The sequence below is a fragment of the Monodelphis domestica genome, chromosome 5 (assembly GCF_027887165.1).
Source record: "Monodelphis domestica isolate mMonDom1 chromosome 5, mMonDom1.pri, whole genome shotgun sequence".
Classification (NCBI taxonomy): domain Eukaryota; kingdom Metazoa; phylum Chordata; class Mammalia; order Didelphimorphia; family Didelphidae; genus Monodelphis; species Monodelphis domestica.
Window position 1 is genome coordinate 37,563,065 of NC_077231.1, and position 20,013 is coordinate 37,583,077.

Genomic DNA, 20,013 nt, shown 5'->3' on the forward strand with positions numbered 1-20,013 from the left:
CAATTTATGAATATGCCCAAGCCAACTGGGTTTTATAGAGAAATTTAATGTATAATACACTGATTAATCAATAGAAAAAGAGAGAAAGTAAGAAAGGAATAAGAATGAAGGGTCTCAAGCCAATAAGGCCTAGACCTCAGTCCTAAGAGATAAATCAGTCAGTTGGTTTTATCACTCACCCAAGATCTCTCTAGGTAAGGCTTCTCATGCCAACCTCAGGCTCCACCTTCAAGAGAGCCTCCCTTCAAGAAATGTTTCCAGAGAATTCTCCTCCTGACTCCTCCTGTGATCACCTTCTACAGCCTCCTTCAAGACCTCTCCAGCAGCTCTCCCTCCAGGACCTCTCTCCTCTCACACCTCCTTCAGAGCAAAAACTCTCCTCCTCTCAGTCCTCAGACCTGCTATCTTTAAGGAAACCATCTAAGTTCCCTCCCCTCAGTTCTCACATCTACCAATCACTGTCGATGTCTCCCCTGTGCCAATGGTGGCTCTAGCTTAACCCAGGACTGCCCATGTCTGTTGAAGGTCATATTCTCAAATAATTAAATCTTGATCTTTGCTGCAGCCCTTCCTAAATCCTGTTACTCTGAGTAGGGTGGAGATTGTAGTTTCCAAGACCTGGTTCTGTCATTCCAAGTATCTCTATTGTATCAATTCTAAAATCAATCATGACTCAAAGAACTTCCTGTTCTATGCTTAAGCATAGGTCAAAGCCCTTTCCATTGTTTAGCAAAAGGTTTCTGTCCTAAAGTAGTCTTAAGTAGGAAGGAGAAGGATTCTCCCATGCCAAGGAGTTTCACATTCCAATAGAGTTCTTACTATCAGTAGGAAATTTTTTCAAGTATGAAATTTCCCAATGGGGAAATTTCCAACATTCATAAGTCTAAGAAATTTTAAGGTTTACAGACTTCATGAAGTGTTTAGATGACTAAACAACAACAGAAGATGACAGAAAAGGAAGATGATAAGTCCTGGAAAGGATGTGGGAAAATAGGTATACTAATGCACTGTTGGTGGAGCTATAAACAAGTTCAACCATTCTGGAAAACAATATGGAACTTTGCTCAAAAAATTATAAAACTATCCCTACCCTTTGACCCATAAATACCACTACTAGGTTCATATCCCAAAGAGATAAAAGAAAAAAGGAGAAAGACCCATATGTACAAAAAAATCTATAATGGTTCTTTTTTGTGGTGGCAAAGAATTAGAAATTAAGGAGATGCCCATCAATCAGGGATAAGTCATGGTATATGAATGTGATAGAATAATATTGTTCTGAAAGAAATGTCAAAGAGAATGGTTTCAGAAAAATCTAAGACCTGTGTGAACTTATGCAAAGTGAAGTGAATAGAACCAGAAGAACAATCTACATAATAACAGTAATATAGCAAAAATAATCAACACTGAACGACTTAATAACCCTAATCAACATAATCACCCATCCTAATTCCAAAGGAATGATCATAAAATATACCATTCATCACTAGAAAAAGAACTAACACACTCAGATAGCAAATTTTAAAATGTTTATTCTCTTTCTCATTCTTATTTTGTTTTTTTAAACATAGCTAATGAAAAAATTTATTTTGTATGATGATATTTATTTGTAACAGGGTTGAGAAAGAGATAAGGGAAGGAGAGAATTTGAAACTTTAAAAAGACAATTTGAAAAAGTCTCTGTGCTTTAAAAGAAATACACATAATTTAATTTAAAAACAAAATATATGGCACCTTATTGCCTTTAGGATCAAATATAAAATCCTCTGCCTAAAATTCAAAGCCTTTTATAACTTGTCCCCCACCCCTTACTTTTCTAGCCTTCTTATACTTTACTCACTCCCATATCTTTTTTGATTCTTCCTTGTTGAAATAAAACAATCCATCTCTTAATTCTAGGCATTCTCTCTGTCTCTCATGCCTAGAATTCTCTCCTCCTTTTCTCTGCCTCTTGGCTTCCCTTGCTTCCTTTACATCCCAACTTCTATACATCCTGTCTTCTATAGAAGTGTTTCCTGATTCTTCTGAATTCTAGTGCCTTTCTTCTAATTATCTCTGACTTACCCATTATATATTGTTTGTAGATAGTTGTTTGAATGCCGATTCTCCCTTTAAACTGAGAGTTCCTTGAGAGTAAGGGTTGTCTTTTGTTGTTCTTTATATTCTCAAAATTTCACACTGTACCTAGCACAGAGTAGGTGCTTAACAAATGTTTATTGGCTGATGGATGACTAACTGAAGGGGACACATGATAAGCAGGACAGTGTTAAAATTACTATTAAATTTAACATGTGCTTTTCAAAAAGCTACTTGATATAAAGACTTGTGGTTTCATATACAGTCATCCATTTCTGTTCTTTATATGTAGAAATGTTTGTGTTGACATTTATCAACTTCATAATGAAGTATTATGTTGCAAGCTCTACTGTGGAGATGAACAATTCAAGTAGTCTATCTCAGAATTCAGCAGCTGGTGACATGTTGGAACTTAGATTTTTGGGATTTTGTAGGCCTTTGAGAAAAGAGAAGCCAGAAACTGGAATAACTAATCACTTATGGGGAGAAAGGCAGGCAATGCCCATCAGGTTGCCCAATCTCTGGCTGCTAGCTCTTCTCTTTGAATAGGAATCAGAAGACTCCCCCACACTCAAGAATTAGTGAGCAATATTCAGAGGGAAGTGTGCATTTTCCTAAACTTGCCTGTTAAAGCAGTATTATCTGAAAACTCATCAATCTCTTAAGTTGTTAGGCAATTTCCTCCCTCAAGGAAAGTCAAGATGATGGAGCAAGGGGAAGTATTTTAGCCTAGTTCACCAGTACAACTTCTCCTCAATGACCTAGAATATTCATCAAAATTAACTCTGCTCAGAAAAGGTCAGGAAAAGTCAAGAAAAAGTCACAATAAATCATTCTTCCATCCCAGGGGAGCTTGGGGAGACAAATAGAGGAGTCTACAGACACCAGCATTGTGGTATGACCATGAGCCTACAGTAATGGGAACAAAATGGGCCAACATGAAACACTAGGGCAGGAAGCATGGGGTGGGGAGGAGTGATATCAGAGGATCTCAGAACTAGTTCTAGGTGCCAGAATGGGTACCATCTGATAGCTTTGTTGTCAACTATACAGTTCTGGATCGCAGATCCAGGTTAGAAAGGAGTGAACAAAGAGTATGGGCCTTTGCCATGTAATGAACAAGAAACAGATTCCAAAAAATGTAGCTGTGTGGCTCTGATCCCAAGGAGCAGATTAGGAATTCTGTTCTAGTCTGTGATCCAACATGTAAGCCTATAGTGAAATAATCAGGATAGGAGTCCTAGTCCAAAGGGAAGCCAACAAGTCAGTCATTTTGAATCTGCAGAACCATAACACCCCTATACACACACACCTGCCATCTGACTAACAGTGACTGAATCCAGCAGCAATTTACCAAAACTCAACTATATACAAGACTATCTAACCTGGGTCAGGAACTAGCAGAGTTCAGTCCACACAGTGAAGATACTTTCCTCCAGATCATACCCTTCTGGGAGCATTGCAAACTTGTGACCCCCAGACTGAACTTTGAAAGCAGCAGAAAAACATAAAAAAACAGGAGCTGAGGGTAGACAGTCTCCCAAGAAGTATACAGGACCCAGCACTAACATAGTCCAATGTTAAGAAGTAAGCTAGAAGTATGAGCAAAGTAAAAAGCACCTGACCCTGAAGAGCTTCTATGGTAAGAAAGTTGTGCAACATTCAAACACAGAAGAAAATGACTTGAAAACAAAGTCTCAAAGAAAAGTGCAGATTGGACACAAGTCTAATATGACTTCCTAGAAAAGTTAAAGAATGTATTTTTTTTAAAGAGAAAGATAATTATTTGAAAACCAAATGAAAGCTGTAGAAGAAAGTTATTAAAAGAGAATTCACAGCTTTGAAAAAGAGGTACAAACCTTATGGAAGAAAATAACTTCTTGAAAATTAGAACTGACCAAATGGAAGCTAATGACTTCAGAAAGTGACAATGTCCTCTCCCTTTGGGAGAAGATGGAACTCAGGAGGAAAAACTGATTGGACTTTTGTAGCTACTAGTTGATTTCTATCCATTATTCACCATCCTTTTATAGCTATTATTTTGGCTCTTTCATTTATAGAATAAAGTCTGAAAACCTCTAATCCTTGTTGGTGTGATTAATTACAGTATCAGTCAGTCAGCAACAAGTATTTATTAAGCAGTTACTGTATATCAGGTAACTGTGCAAAGCCCTAGAGATATGAAGAAAGGCTAAAGCTTCCTCAGAGGGGAGAGAAGCTTTAAGGTAGGAAGATAGAGACAGGATAGAAGTTTTAGATACCAGGAGGGGGACGACGGAGTCAAATTAGAGATATGAGGTGGCAGGAATGAGTCTTTATTAATTATCCATAAGCCACAGCCAAGCTTTGATCAAAGGACCCTTCCAAAGGCTTTTACCAGTCCAGAGATCCACATTTAATACCACACAGGTCGGAGAGATGAAAGAGAGACAGAGAAGGTTTAAAGATGGAGCTTGGCCAGAGGCCACGCTCCTGCCAGGACAGCCATCAGCTAGCCTGAAAGAGAGAGAGAGAGAGAGAGGCGGAGCTTGCTGGGCTATATATAATCTTTGATATGCAAATATACACAGTACATAGGGATGATTCTCATTGGTTAATGACAAGGTATAGGTGTGGTTTCTCTTAACCAGGTGAGCACAAAGAAACCTGTGTTCCCCCCTAACCTGGGAGAAGCTGGGGTCAAAGGTCAAAGGCTTTCCCAGCCACATACAATACTGAGCATGCTCAAAACTGAGCATGCTCTCTTCTAAGGCAATCTGTACATACCAACTGTTCCCCTTGCCCATAGCTAGGGGTGGACTGCTACAAAGGCAAAACTAGTTCCTGTCCTCATGGGCCTCACATTCTATAAACATAAATAAATAGGTGCATGTATATGTCATATATAGGCATATTATGTATGTATATGCATATATATTAAATGGACCGTACTCTTGGAGGGAAGGTATTAACAGTGAAATGAACCAAGAAAGGCTTCCTGGGGAGGATGGGATTTCAGCTGAGTGTTAAAGGAAACCAGGAAAGCCAGGTGGTAGAGATGAAGAAGGAGAGCATTTCAGGCATAAGGGAGAGCAGTGAGAAGACAGAATTAGGAGATGGAGTGCTATGTGTAAGGAACATCAAGTAGGCTAGAGCTGATAGATGATAGGTTGACTGGAAGTAAGTCCAATTTCAGAAGACAGGAACTGTAAGAACAAATCAGGTTACAACAAACTTCAAGTGCCAAACAAATGCTAGAGGTAATGTGTTAAATATTACGTATATTTGGTCCTGAAGGTAATAGGAAGCCCGAGAATTTTACTGAGCAAGTCAGACCTGAATTTTTGGAAAAATCACTTTGGCAGCTGACTGGAAGATGAATGAAAATAGAGAGAGACTTGAGGGTTCTGCTTCAATGAGAAGATTATTAAAAGACCAAGTGTGTGCTGATGAGGTGTCCGGGGTAGTAGCTTTGTGAATAGAGAGAAGGGGACATATACTAGAGATGCTATGAAAATAGAAATAAGACTCAACAATAGATAGGGAATGTTTTGGATTTTTAAAATAGAGATGTTTCCATTGAGGTTGAGACCTAGCAAAGGAGGAAGAACAGAGGCTAATTCTATTCAGAAGTCACAAACTCAGTGGAGGCACATTGAATAGCACCCCCTCAGTAAGCATGTTTCCATAATCAGGAGAGATTTCCATAAGCATAGAGAGATTAATAACTTAAATTTAAATTGATTCTCTCCCCACACCCAACAGGCCTAGAGGTAAGCTTTTGAGGCAACATCAAGCTAAGGCAGGAAAAGGTGGCAGCTGTGCTACCTGTGGGATTCATACACCACCTCCCTCCAAATAAGAAACATCTCCATTCAAATATGTAATGATCCTATACAAAGGCTGGGTGTGGCTATCTCTCAGTGCTTTCTCCTTTAAAACATTCTACTTGGGAAATCTTTACAACTTTTCAATTTTAAAATAATAATTAAAATGTTTTTAAATGAATAGTAATGATCAAAAATGATTTAAAATTCAGGAATATACTTTACAAAATAAAGGCGTATTTTTTCCCAAGGATAACTAAAGCTCAAAATTAAAATGTTAGCAAATTAGAATCTACAAGTTTTCAAATCTGATTGAAGTTTCTTCTTATGATATTAACATCTAAGTTCAGATGTTAATATTTAAGATGTCAGTCAAATTTATCATCAGTTTCAAAAAGTAAAGTCCCATAGAAGTGGGACACAGAATCTGTACAGAACAGATAAGCTGTGCCTTGATGGAAGCTGGGATTTTTCCCTATTTCACAATTTTTCATAGGCTCAATTTTAAAGCTGATAATCAGGACTTTAGAGATCAGATGCTCTTACTTTCCCATTTTCCATCACTTAGCAAAATGCCTGGCACATAGCAGGCACTTCAATGTTTGATGAATTGAATTGCAGATGAGTAAACTGTGAGTTGTATGAGGTCACAAAGCAAATTAATGGCACAGTTGGGTCTAGGGTTCAGGTCTCCTGATATACAACCCTCCTCAATGGCATGACTCATTTATTTAGCCTTTGTAAAAGCTCATGATAATTTAAAGGATCTTTTCAATCAAGCTGTTTCCATAGGAAGGTTGAGTAAGGAAGATTTGACTGATTCCTTCCATGTCTAGAGCTTATGACAGAACAGTGTTTGGGGTAAGGTTCATGAATCACCTTGGTGACTTTTGGCCTATAACTCCTGACTCTCTGAAGTCCTTGGCTCAGGCTTCAGTCAGACTTTATTCAAACAACGTCACCTTGATTTCTGTGGGAACTTTTCAATTGAACTTGGCCCTGACTCAGACAGGAAGTTGAGAGTAGTATGTTAGAACAAACATGGTGTGCAGTGAGGACTGCTTGTTACAGGTGGGAGATTCATTTTTTGTAGCTACAGAATCTCAGAATCGGAATGGACCAAAAGAAAAAAATCCATTCCAGCCTGTACCTAAACAGGAATCTCCTCTTAGTAGGATGGCCGTCTGGTAGAGAGAACCCGGGTTTGAATCCTGAATAGCTTTGATCCTGACTAACAGTTACTTAAGTTCTCTGAATATCAATTTATTTATCTATCAAAGGAGGGGATGGGAGCCTAAAATCTTTAATGTTGATCTTTAAAATCTCTTGCACCCGATTTTATGTTCTAATTCAGGATATCCCTGATAATCGTTCAGCTTCCTTTTGAAGATTTCTGGACTTTCCCCCCATCTTTCCTGACCTTCCTCTCCCCTCCCCCCAAATCATTTGTGTTGTTTTCTCAAATGTGTCTTTTTAGTTTCTCATTGTTGTGTGTGTGCAGTTTTTTGGGGGGGAAGATCGGGGTACGGAGGGGGGATGATCCTATGATTTTCATTAATACTGGGAATTTCCAATGAGGAAACTCCTTGTGCCAGCTTAGTTCGTCATGTTTGGTAACTTGTTTTTGATAGTTTGTTGCCCGGAGCAATTGGGAGATTAAGTTGTGAGATGGTGTGTTTTCCACCGGTGATTCCAGGAGGGCTTCCTGGAGAAAGAAAAAAAAGCTGGGGAAGAAGCGAGGGGATAAGAAGCGGAGCCACGTGGAGAAGGACTAAGGGTTGTTTTGCAAGTCGTCTCTTCTACCTCTGGGGCAAATTTCAGTACTTTCAAAAGTCCAGCTTAATAACTTCCTGCCTTCCGGGCTGGCTCGTTCACTTGCTTCCCATCAATACCTGGGTTCATCTCCTTCCCTTTCCCCCCACTCGTATGTAAATACAAACCGAAGCCCGGGAATCCCCTCTTTGGGGGACCGGGAGGTTGCAGCTTTAAGGAGAAAAAGAGGTGGAGGGGGAGGAAAGGCTCTGACTCAGCTCCCTCTGCCATTGGTTACTGGCAGGACGGAGAAAGGGGAAATCTCGTTTCAGGGATTGGCTCTGAGGGGGACCACCTCCTCCCATGATTGGCTGAGCCGTCGGGATATAAGGTGGTCATACCAGCCTCTCCATCAGTTGGAGGGAGGCCGGGGAGTGGTTTGGGGTTTATTCGGAGCTCTTGCTGGAGGGTTCCCCTCTCCCTGTTCGATCTGTGTCCCGGTGGAAGCCGAAGAGACCATGAAGGAGAGACGGCCCCCCCAGCCAGCTGTGGCCAGATGTAAACTCGTCCTGGTAGGGGATGTGCAGTGTGGGAAGACAGCGATGTTACAGGTGCTAGCTAAGGACTGCTACCCAGAGGTGAGCTGACTGATGGAGAGAGCGCCCACCAACCCCTCCCTCCCCGGCCAGCCCGACCGGAGCCCCGGTGCCTTCTGGCCCCAGCCACGACCCACTTACCACCGGGTGCTGAGACGAGGTCCCCCTGAGACCTGTCCAGCTGCTGTCATCCCGCAGGTCTCATTCTTGTGCTCTTCATCATCAGTCCTCCTTGCCTAGAGGAGCCTCTGCATTGCCCCTTTCGCACCCCTCCTCCTTTCCCCAGGGCCGAAGGAATTTTTTTTTTTCAGTTTCCCAAGCGAGACTTTCCTCTTGTCTGTAACCCACCCTTTCCTTTCCTAGGGCTCTGCTTATGAGCAGTGCCTCAGCCAGGCATACTGTTGTCTCCGGCTTCTACTGTTCCCTCCTAGCGGAGGTAATTGTATTCAGCCCGGTGATGGGGAAGAGAGAATTGGGCTCCCACCCTAAAATGGGGAAATGGAATGAAGGAGAATAAGTGCATTTGTCTTTCGCCCTAGACTAAGGGCTGCTCTGAAGAGTATGCCTTTCACCTGGGATTCCCTTGCCTCCCACATCACCTGACATTACAGGGAGGTGGGAGAGTGAGTGGCACTGCCCATAGAGGCTCAGCTAAGGACTGGGAAGCAAAAGAGCCTTGGGCAAGGGTACAAGGGTGGCTGTTTCTTCCCTTTCTCATCCCCCAGACTTATGTGCCTACTGTATTTGAGAATTATACCGCCTGCCTGGAGACAGAGGAACAAAGGGTGGAGCTCAGTCTCTGGGACACCTCAGGTAAGAATGCTGATTCCATATGTTCTGTCCCTACCTGTAGCAGCTGTTTTCTCCCTGGAGATGGCCTTCCCTTTAGTGGAGTTAGGGAATGGAGAGAAAAGGGATGTTCGTTTTGGCTTCAGAGTCATGCCAGTTGGATGGTCTGAGGAATACAAAGTTGGCAAACCTCAGAGAGTTCTAGGACTGAGAATCAGCTAATTGACAGTGCCTGTGTTGGTGCTATAGGCTGAGCAGGCTAGACATAGAAGGTCAAGGGTTGTAGCATTTGGATGTGGCATTGCTGGGGCCCCTCTCCCCTCCTCCCTATCAAACTCAATGAAACAAATAGAATTAATTCCTTTAGGAGACAGTTAAGAATAAAAGGAAGGGAATTAGCTTGTTGGGGGTGAGAGGTAAGAATTATATGAAAGAAGTAGGTTAGGAATGTAACTGGGAGTGTGTGTGTGTGTGTGTGTGTGTGTGTGTGTGTGTTTTGTGTCTGGTTTATTGTTTTTCCCATACTCCATTTCAAGGATGGCAGCAGTAACACAGCATTAGCTACTGCAGTTCATGGGTGAGGAAATGTATTATCTGGTATTTGGGAGGATGAGGAAATGGTAAACATTTAATGTACAGAACTCTTTTCTGTGGCAAATGGAGGGAAGGGAGGGGATGGCTCTAAAGATGCAACTTACTGGAGGGGGGGGGGAGACAAAAACAGACACCCTGTTTTCCCAGAATGTGGAGAAATGACGTCTTTGCAGCCCCATCACAGATTCTAAGAGCCATGGCCTCTGCGCTAGAAAAGCCTTTGCTTTGCTTCTGACCATCCTAAACCTCCAAATGACTCAATGGCTGTTTTCTTTTTCCAAATTGGGCCTAGAGCCATTATCCAGGATTAAAAACAAGGAATAGGGAAGAAACAAATCTTTTTGCCTCCTTCCCCCATGCCTCCCCCCCAAGTGCTTTTCAGGTGGAGTTTAAAGGGGAACTCTGTCAGACAGTCTCCTGTTACAGAAATATAATGCCCTACTCACCCAAAGCCCTATTGTTTGGTCTCTCCCCGGGAGCTCCTGGGAGAAGAGGAATAAATGGGAAAAGTGGCAGGTGGTCCAGATAGGGAGCCTGGCACTGCCCTATACTCCCAGCTGACCTGAAATGCAGAGGGGCTGCAGGTCTGGATTATGTATCTCAGCACCTTCTCTCACACCCCTCTGACTGCAGCTCTAGTATCCTCATAGAGAGCAGGGGAGCAATGGGAAAAAAGGGTTTTCATCCTTTCCCTACCAAGTCCTGAAAAAAAAAAAATTCCTCCCTTCCCAACAGTCCTCACACTCCCCTTCTCAGCTAGGTATCCATCAGGAAGGAGGAAGAAAATAGAGAGGGCTGTGGGACAGGGAGCATCCATGTTGAGGAAGGGGTTTGAAGCAAAGACTTGTTCCACTGATTTCCTTGTCAGATCTGGAGGAGGGGGTCTGACTGAAGCCAAAATGGAGGCAGTGCTTTCAATCCTGCTCCCCCCCCCATTCCCTTTGTGCTATAATATTCTCTCTTTCCCTATGCTGCAATGATATGACCCTACCTCAAAAGGAGGCGGTGGTGCAGGGGAGAGAGTTGTCGTCCTTTCTCCCCTTTTTCTCAGCTCCTGTCATAAGCTTGGATTCCCCCCAGTTTCCATGGTAATTGCGGGTGCAGGGAGAAAGGCTGCTTGCTATTCTCAGCACGGAGTGTCTGGGTTCCAAAGCTGATACTGTTCCTCCTCCTGGGGAGGAAATGGGTAGGCTGGCCTGATCCCATCGGTCTCCCATGCTGGACCACCCAGACTAACAGCTAACCCCCTTTCCCTGGGACCTCTTCCCTGCCATCCACATCTGGGCAGCTGTTGGCATTATTAAGTGTCACATAGGTCCTGGCGATTTATCTTATCCATTTCTGGAGATGGGGATTTTAGAAGTTGGGGACAGAGGTACTGGAGACTTGGGGCTTTCCTTCCTTCCCTCTCCCCCTTCATGCCGTAATTCCTCCAGCTTTGACCCCGTGGCAGGGGAGCTTGGCAGCTTGTTATGTAACCAGTAGAGTCATTTCCTAAGGGGGGAGACACTGGAACTGGAGGGAAGGTGAAGAGGATGAGCACTGAGGAGACTAGAAATAGATCTGGGCCCTTTATGAGCCCTAGGTTTGGCGACATGTTGGCCTATGAAGAAACTGGCTGGATTTTAGCAGCACTTCTACTGTTGAAACTAAAGGAGCCCCAGATGGGGTCAGATTTCTTTATTTCTCTCCCCCTCCTTTCATCTCTTCTTATACTCTAGGTTCTATTGGATTTGGGGGACAAAGGCTATTGATCTTCCCCTCATTTGTCTCCCTCCCCCCCTTCTGCCTTTACATTTTTACAAAGGACTAGCTTAACTGCTCAGGAAAGACCAGGGGGAGGGGAGCAGACCGGCATATGGGGGCCAAGAAAATGTGTGCCTGGTGGGCTTTTCACTATAGAAAGGGAAAGGATTTTATTTTTTCTTGTTGACTACATCTAAGTAGAAGAGGTCTTTGCTCTGATGCTGGCTGGGATCATGGTGGCAAAGGCAGGGACAGCAATTACCTAAATTCACCGACCCCTCTTCTTCCTTCTCCTATTCCCCTTCCTACTCCAGGTTCTCCCTACTATGACAATGTCCGTCCACTGTGCTACAGCGATTCAGATGCAGTATTGCTATGCTTTGACGTCAGCCGGCCTGAGACTCTGGACAGCGCACTCAAAAAGGTGAGCGAGACTCCAAGAACCCTGGGATATTTGGGCTGAAAGGAACCGGAGAGGTCTTCCAAGCCAGCCCCCTTCATTTAGAGATGAGGCAGGGAGACCCAGATTAGTAAAATGCCTTGCCCAAAGATGGATGTTGCCATGAACATCTAGGTCTCTTGATGGTTAATCTAGGATTCTTCTCCCCTTAAAGACCTAGCAAACTGCTGTCAGTCGGAGCAGGGAATGTTGTAAGAAACCTGAGAAACTTCTCAGTAAGGGGGGCACAGGATAGGCAATAAAATCGTATTCATAGGTACCATTTTGGAAGCAGTTTGAAACCAGGTCACCCTGGAACTGAGGGCCCCTGACTGACATAGACTTAATCTGCTACCGAAGGGCTTTTTTTTCTTTTGCCAAGGAAGTACAGATTACTTACTGCCTTGCAAGGTCCCTTGGGAACTTGCTTGTTCTGACTTCAGGGTTCTTTCCTTGGGTGCTTGGCTTGTTGACAAGAGGGAGAAGATATACATCTCCATTCCCTGGAGAAAGGGAGGGAAGGAGAGAGAGGGAGAGAGATGAGAGAGGGAGAGAGAGAAATCAGAGAGGGAGAGGGAGAGAGAGAGAGATGAGAGAGGGAGAGAGATGAGAGAGGGAGAGAGAGAAATCAGAGAGGGAGAGGGAGAGAGAGAGATGAGAGAGGGAGAGAGAGGAAGGGAGAGAAGGAGAGAGAGAGAGGAAAGGGGAGAGAGAGAAGGAGAGAGAGAGAGGAAGGGAAAGGGGGGGAAGGGAGAGAGAGGAAAAGAGGGAGAGGTCACAGAGATGAACTTTCTCTGATAAGGGAGTCACAGAATCCATCCTTGCCTGGGTCATAAGATCTCTATTTCCTGTGATGTCGATTATAATTCCACTGGCCTTGTTCAGGTTGTTCCTCTTTTCCCCCATTTCTCTGTCCCTACTTCCCACTCCCATCACCTCTGTTTTCTCCAGGGAACACTAGAACCCAGTGCCCTTGATATGGAGAAAGAGGGGGGAGAGTGAGTCATGGTGGTAGGCCTGTGAGTCCAATATTCCATGGGCCCCCCCGGAGGACTGAGGAGGAGGGGGGAAGCAGGCCTCCTGGATAACCATTTCAGTGGCACGTAGGTAATAGGCCATGTTTAGCCACATGGAGATAATGGAAAGTCTGATGGAGAACAGGACAGCCAATGAACTTGGTGTGATATAAATCTCCCATGAGGAATTCTCCTGGTTCTGGTTCTGGTTCATTCCTTAGTGATGTCTGTCCTCAGCATAAAGCCTGGCATATACTAAGTGCTTAATAAATACATGTTCCCTTCCCTTCCTGTCCTCTCTGTCTACCTGGTCCTTCAGTGGAAGATGGAGATTCTAGATTACTGTCCCAGCACCCGAGTGCTGCTCATTGGCTGCAAGACGGACTTGAGGACAGACCTGAGCACACTGATGGAGCTGTCCCACCAGAAGCAAGCGCCCATCTCCCATGAACAGGTGTGTGTTGGAGGGGGGGGGGGGGGTTGTAACTTGCAGTAAGAGGCTACCTGGGATAGCTGATGAACATAGCAGTCCTGGGAACAGCGTGACCCCTCACAGGATGACTTTACCCACTGCCTTTAGAAACATAATATAATAGTGTTACTATGTTATATAATGACGTATTATAAGTTACATTTTATTATAATATAATATAGCAACATTATATTACAATAAATCTATTTATTTTATGTTATAGACATATTTATAAATCATAATAAATGCAGTGATTTATGAATTATAGATATGATATATTATATTAGCATATTAAATTATATTAGCATATAATTCCATTTTATATGTATGTAATATATTATCATGATATGTAATATAGTATATATAAATTTATAACATATATAATATATAATAATAATAATATAAATAATGGGTGGAAAGTGATGGGGTAGCTACAGTCCACAAAGCAGTCACCCACATGGGCGATTCACATGTTTAGTGTAAACAAATTTTACCAGAAAACAGCCGAGCTGTTCTTTTGTGGTGTCAGAAACCTGGAATCTGGACCAGGAAGACATTGAGGGTAAATCAAATGAAGGTGGTTCATGTCTCCGCAGGGATGTGCCACAGCCAAGCAGCTCGGTGCCCAGATTTACCTGGAATGCTCAGCTTTCACTTCAGAAAAGAGCGTCCACAGCATCTTCCGGACAGCGTCGATGGTGTGTCTGAACAAGGGCAGCCCTCTGCCGCCCAAGAGCCCCTCGCGCAGCCTCTCCAAACGGCTCCTGCACCTCCCCAGTAGATCTGAACTCATCTCTTCTACCTTCAAGAAGGAAAAGGCCAAAAGCTGCTCCATCATGTGAAGGGGAGGTCTGGGGTGGGGGTGACCTCCATTTCCTCCCACTTCCTCTCCTGGGGAGAGGAGGCATGGGGAGAGGGAGGATGAGACATTTTAGGACACCAGACATGAGTTTTTTCAGATAGCCATGGTGAGGGCTTAGAGAGTGATGGGGATGGCACGGGCCCAGGACGAGGATCTGATCCAGAGGGAGAATCATCACACCCCAGGCCAGGCAGTAGAGTCGTGGAGAGGGGCCGGCATGCTCCTGGGCCTCCTGCCCAGGAGGAAGGACGTGCGAGGGGGTGGGGGGTGCAGGAGGTTCTCTGGCCTCATGGGCCCAGGGTCAGGTGCCTCCATCCTCAGCATCTTCCATGCAATGTTTCCATGCTGTCTGGGAGGCAGATGGGGAAAGCCGGGCCCCCCTGGCCCCCGTTCCCCTCCCAGGAGCCAGCTGGGGAGCGGGGATGCCTCGGTGAGTAGCGGAGGGATCTGCCCCGGCAGCTTAGCTCGGGGACTTCCTCCCTTAAGTCAGAAGGGCTAAAGTTTAGACAGAGCCCCCGAGGAGGAACCTCATCTCTTTGCACAGCCCATGTCTCATCTAGAGGTGACATTCAACATCCACACGCTTCTCACCCAAGTCCCTAGGGTCCGAGGGAGAAGCCCTGACCCCTTTCTCCTGCCAGAGCATGAGGCGGGGGCTCGCTGCCAGGGGCAGGGGCAGGTGGGGGCACAAGTTTTCTCAGTCCTCTGCAGGGGCAGCACGGGTGGAATTTGTTTTCTGGACTTTTGTCTTTGGAGGTGGTTGGTTTGGGGGGAGGGAAGGAGGAGTGTTTCAATCTGTTACATGTTCCATGTTTAAAGAAAACTTATTTATTATTGAAAATATAACATATGAAATCAGACTCCGTTTTCTTGGTTACTTTCTTTTCCCTTTAATAATCTTCCCATTCTCCTTGCTATTTCCCTTAGAAAAGGGAAGTAGCTGGTCTAGGGGCCTTCCTTAGATATTTTCTAACTCCACCTTTTTTCTTTTTAAACTCTTACCTTCTGTCTTAGAATCAGTATTAAATAGCAGTTCCAGAGTGGAGGAGGGAGAAAAGGGATAAACTCCTGGAGTTATGTGACTTATCCAGGGTCACACAGCGAGGAAGTGTCAGAGGCCACATTTAAACCCAGAATCTCTCATCTCCAAGACTGACTATCCACTAAGCGCCCTTCCCTAACTCAATCTTATTTAAAAATTCATCTTCTTTTTCTCTCTTCCCAACTCCAGTCCTTCCTGGCAAGAATTATTGCACTGGCAGAAGTCTGGCATTTTTTCCTCCCCTTGGAAAATTGTTGGTATCCATCACTCTTCCTCTTCATTTCCTCCTCTTGACTCCATGGTTTCCTTTAAGTCCCAGCTAAAATCACACATTCTACAGGAAGCTTTCCCCACCTCCTCTTAATTCTAGTGGCTTCCCTCTGGTAATGACTTAGAGCTTGTTTGCTTGTTGCCTCCCCATTAGGTGGGTGAGGGCAGGGTCTAGCTTCTCCCTCTTTTTGTCACCAATCCTTTTGCATCCAATAATTCATTCAATGAACACATATTAAGGGCTTTCTATATGCCAAACACTCCAGTGTTTCCCACAATGACTAGCATCTAGCATAGGTTTAACCAATATTTTTGACTGACCTAGGGACATTATTGTTATTTTTTAAAATTATTATTGAAGGAGCTCAGAACAGAAGGAAACCACAGCCCAGCCATAAGTGTAAGGGCCCAAACACCTTCATCTAAGTCGAATTCTTGGTGCGGATGGAGAATGAAGAGAGTGATTGTTCATTCTGATCTCTCTAAGTGATAGAAAGAGGGAAGTGAAAGCTCTTCCCTGCACTTATCCTAGTGATCAGAAACCAGAAACCCAGACCTTCCCTGAGCATCAGTGCAGAGGAGAAATGGGCATGTGGCAGTTTGTTTATTTTTTAAGCCCTATTTTCTCTCTCAGACTTGATGTTGAATATTGGTTCCAAGGCAGAAGAGCGGCAAGAGCTAGGCAAGGGGGACTAAGTGACTTGTCCTGGGTCACCCAGCTAGGAAGTGTCTGAGTCTTCAGGTCTGACACTATCCACTGAACCACCCGGCCATCCCTATTTGGGGGCTGTTGCTGCTGAAATGAGCAGGATCCCTGTGTTCCAGACCAGCCATTTACTCCCACTTTCCCCTAAAAAGCATGGTCCAATAAAGACCATGAGGGAGAATGTTGCTTTCCCCCCTCTTTATTTCAACCCTGCCTCTCTCATCCCTCATCCTCCCTGGGCTGGCTCCCTTGGCCCCCTCCATCCCACCTCCAAGCTCTTACTAACCTCCAGGCGCCTGTGGCCAGGGTCTAGTTTGGGTTTTTTGTTTTGTTTTTGGTCTAACCACCTCATTGGGATGAAAAGGGAGGGGCCCTCTGCTGGTTACCAGGTTAATTACACCCCCCCAGCCACCCTTTTGGATGGACAGTTATGCAAGGTTTGGCTGCCCTAAAAGTGGCTTCAAAGAGAAAAAGATAATCCAGAGGAATAGCTGCCTAGTGAAAGAAACCTTGGTTCAAATCCTGCCTCAGCTTTTAACTTGCTGCATTACCGTGAGCAAGTCACTTCTTATTATTTCTTAAAATCCTTACTTCTGTCTTAGAGTCAATACTGTGTATTGGTTCCCAGACAGAAGAGCAGTAAGGGCTAGGCAATGGGGGTCAAGTGACTTGCCCAGGGTCACACAGCTAAGAAGTGTCTGAGACCAGACTTGAACCTGGTGTCAGTCACTTAATCCCAATTGCCTGACCTTTGCCACTCTTCAGTCTTAGAATTGAAACTAAGAAAGAAGGTTATGGGTTTCAAAGAAAAAAAGAAAACCCCAAATGAAGTCATGGAGAGAGTGGATGAGAGGATCACAGACTGCATTTCAAGGACTTGTTGAAAAAACATCATGCAGAAAGAGGATGGAATTCTGCTGTCAATGGTGGATGGGGCTAGAACCTCTAGCCAAGAAAGGCAGATCTGCAGTTGGAAACTGGGTTCTTTCTCTTTTGAACAAGAAGAGAGAAGGAGCATCCTGCTGAGCTCAACCTTCGTGGTCCCTCAGTTATATGAAAAATCAGATTAGTCAACATCTTTTCAGTAGTGGCTAGAGACTTTTTCCCTGTGGGGAACAGAAGAGACTATCCACCCAAGAAGATCTTCAATTGACTCTAGATCAGGAAAATCCAATGGCTTGGCTACAATTTCTCCAGGTCCCCAGACCCGAGCCCTAAACCTCTGGGGGGAATTTAGGATAAAAAGTAATTAGGGATTTCCTAATTTTCCTACCATTCCCAAATACTCCAAAGAATAAATAGATTTGGTTAATCCAGAAGAGACTGATCATCCTTTCCATCTGATGTTCTAGGAGAAACCAGGACAACCATCTATTAGGGAAGGAAACCAAAAACCAGAGTTTCAAAGCAAATTTTTCCTTCTTACCTTTCAGCTCTGGACCTTGAACAAAACCTCTCCTCTTCCCTTATTGTAGTCTTACCTAAGAGAGGAAGTAGTGCTTTCTTTTATCTGTCCCCTCTCTCTCTTGGACCTTTCTAACTTTGATTCCTGACCCTCCCCCCTCCATAGTACAAGAGTTAGGCAGGACTAAAACGACTGAACAAGAAATAATAAAGTGATTAATCATTGCATAATTACATGCCTTTTAAAAAAATTTTCCTTTCCATCTTAAATGCAACATTAAGAATTAGTTCCAAAGCAGAAGATCAGTAAGGGCTAGCAATTGGGGTTAAGGGATTTGTCCAAGGTCGCAAAGCTAGGTCACAAAGTTTCTGAGGCCAGATTTGAATCCAAGTCTTCTGGACTTCAGACCTGGTACTCTATCCACTGTGCTACCAAGATGCCCCATCTGGGGTTTTCTTGGCAAAGATACTGAAGAGGCTTGCCATTTCCTTCTCCAGCTCATTTTACAGATGAAGAAATGAAGTAAAAAGGGTTCAGTTCAGATTTGAACTTGGGTCTTCTTGTCTCTAAGCCCAGCCTTCTATCTACTGTGCCACTAAGCTGCCTCACTCATTTTAGGATCGTATATTTTAAGTTGGAAAGGATCTAGTCCCAAGACTCATTCTTTTGATAAGGAAACTGGGACCCAGAACATTTAAGTGCCTTGACTAAGGTCACACAAGTAGTGAGGCTCAAAAGGAAGGTTAAAACCAGGTTCCATGACATGGTAAACACTCTTTCTACAAGGCAATGCTGAACTTAGAATATAGGTAGATGAATTTTTTATTGCTGCTCTTTTTTGTATTGGCAAAGAATTGAAATTGAGGGGATGCCCATCCACTGAGGAAGGGCTGAACAAATTGTGGTACGTGGGGGTGATGGAATACTATTGTGCTGTAAGGAATGCTGAATAGGATGATTTCAGAAAGAGCTGGAAAGACCTACATGAACTGATGCAGAGTGAAGTAAGCAGAACCAGAAGAACATTATACACAGTAACAGCAATATCGTGGAATGATCAACTTTGCTACTCTAAACAAGGCAGCGATCCAGGACAATTCTGAGGGATTTAGAACAAAGAATGCTCTTCACCTCCAGAGAAAGAACTGTGGGAGTCAGACTACAGATGAAAGTATGCGACTTTTCAGTTGGTTATCTGGGTTTATGTTTTGGGATTTTGGTTTTATGAGATTACTCACAAAATTGATCAAAATGGGAAAAAATAAAATAAATGAAATTTAAAAAAAAAGAATATGGGTACACCTAAATGTGAAAGTGTCCAGCTGCTCAGTTCTGAAGTCCCTGTGTCTTTGTCAGTTTTCAGTAAAATATGCATTCCCTGAAGCCAAAAATCGTCTTCTTTGGTTTTTGATTTGTTTTGGTCTTTTTGCCTCGCATCCAGTATGCATTGCACATGTGAATAAATTCATTTTTAATTGAAATAACTGTGGAATGGTATAACTATTATAGTGATGCAAAAAAAAAAACCCAACTAAGTCGAACTGATTGCTATTTCTCGATGTTCAGAATGTATTAAGTGCTTTAATCTTGGAGCCTGCTATTTCTTCTCTAGCGGCTGTTCCCTAAGTTGCAGTTAAACAGCAACTATTTATCAAGGGCCTAATTAATGAATTAATGTGCTTAGAACTAAGCTAGATAGAGGAAGGAGGGTAAATAGAAAAGTAGGCTCTATGGTAAAAGTCAAGTTCCCATCAATCCAGTGGGAATTTACATACTAGGGGGAAAATAAGCCTCTACCACAACATAAATAGTTAAGGAGAGGAGAAGTGAAATTTCATAAAAGCTGAAGAAAAAGAAAACACAACAATTTTCTCTTAGGTGGGAAAGAAGAAAAAGTAGGTTTTCTTTTTAAATTTTCTTTTTAAACCTATACCTTCTGAAACAGAAGAGTTTACTACTCTTTACTACAAGGCAACAGGAGTTAAATGACTTGCTCAGGATCACACAACTAGGAAATGTCAGAGGTCACATTTGAACCCAGGACCTTCCAACTCCAGGCCTGACTCTTTCCACTGAGCCACCTAAGCTGCCCCGTCGACCCCGATTTTGGAGGTAGGGAAGGAATTAAAATACAAAATGATACACTTATTTGTAGCTGTGGCTTCCTTGATTTAAAAATATAAAAATGTATTTGTTATGACTTTGTCCATAATATTATTTCATACAATTGATTTAAGTGTAATTAGATAATTCCAAATGTTCTTATTCAGTTTGTTTGGGGATTTTTCCTCCAAAAGTTCTACTCAAGTCTCTCATTAAAGCCTGGAGGTGACCCGGGCTTCTCAAAGGGTACATTAGTGAAGAATAAAGTCTGGATGAGTCTACTGTCTGGGTCTGCTGTGGGAGTTCTCTTTGGCCATGGAAACCAACGAAAGAAAGGAA

At 43.5% G+C, this 20,013-nt stretch overlaps 1 protein-coding gene across 1 annotated transcript; it reads left to right on the top strand.

Moving 5' to 3' along the window:
• Nucleotides 1-8,025: 8,025 nt before the first annotated feature.
• RND1 (Rho family GTPase 1) lies at nt 8,026-15,008 on the top strand. The gene is made up of 5 exons (XM_056798348.1): nt 8,026-8,272; nt 8,956-9,043; nt 11,674-11,783; nt 13,134-13,268; nt 13,883-15,008. The coding sequence occupies exons 1-5, from the start codon at nt 8,153-8,155 to the stop codon at nt 14,126-14,128; spliced, it is 699 nt and encodes a 232-aa protein (XP_056654326.1). The 5' UTR covers nt 8,026-8,152; the 3' UTR covers nt 14,129-15,008.
• The last annotated feature ends 5,005 nt before the right edge of the window (nt 15,009-20,013 follow it).

Coding starts and splice junctions, on each gene's coding strand:
- RND1 (XM_056798348.1), top strand. CDS start 8,153: ATGAAGGAGAGACGGCCCCCCCAGCCAGCTGTGGCCAGATGTAAACTC. Junction 8,273..8,955: donor CTAAGGACTGCTACCCAGAG/GTGAGCTGACTG, acceptor CTCATCCCCCAG/ACTTATGTGCCTACTGTATT. Junction 11,784..13,133: donor TGGACAGCGCACTCAAAAAG/GTGAGCGAGACT, acceptor CTGGTCCTTCAG/TGGAAGATGGAGATTCTAGA.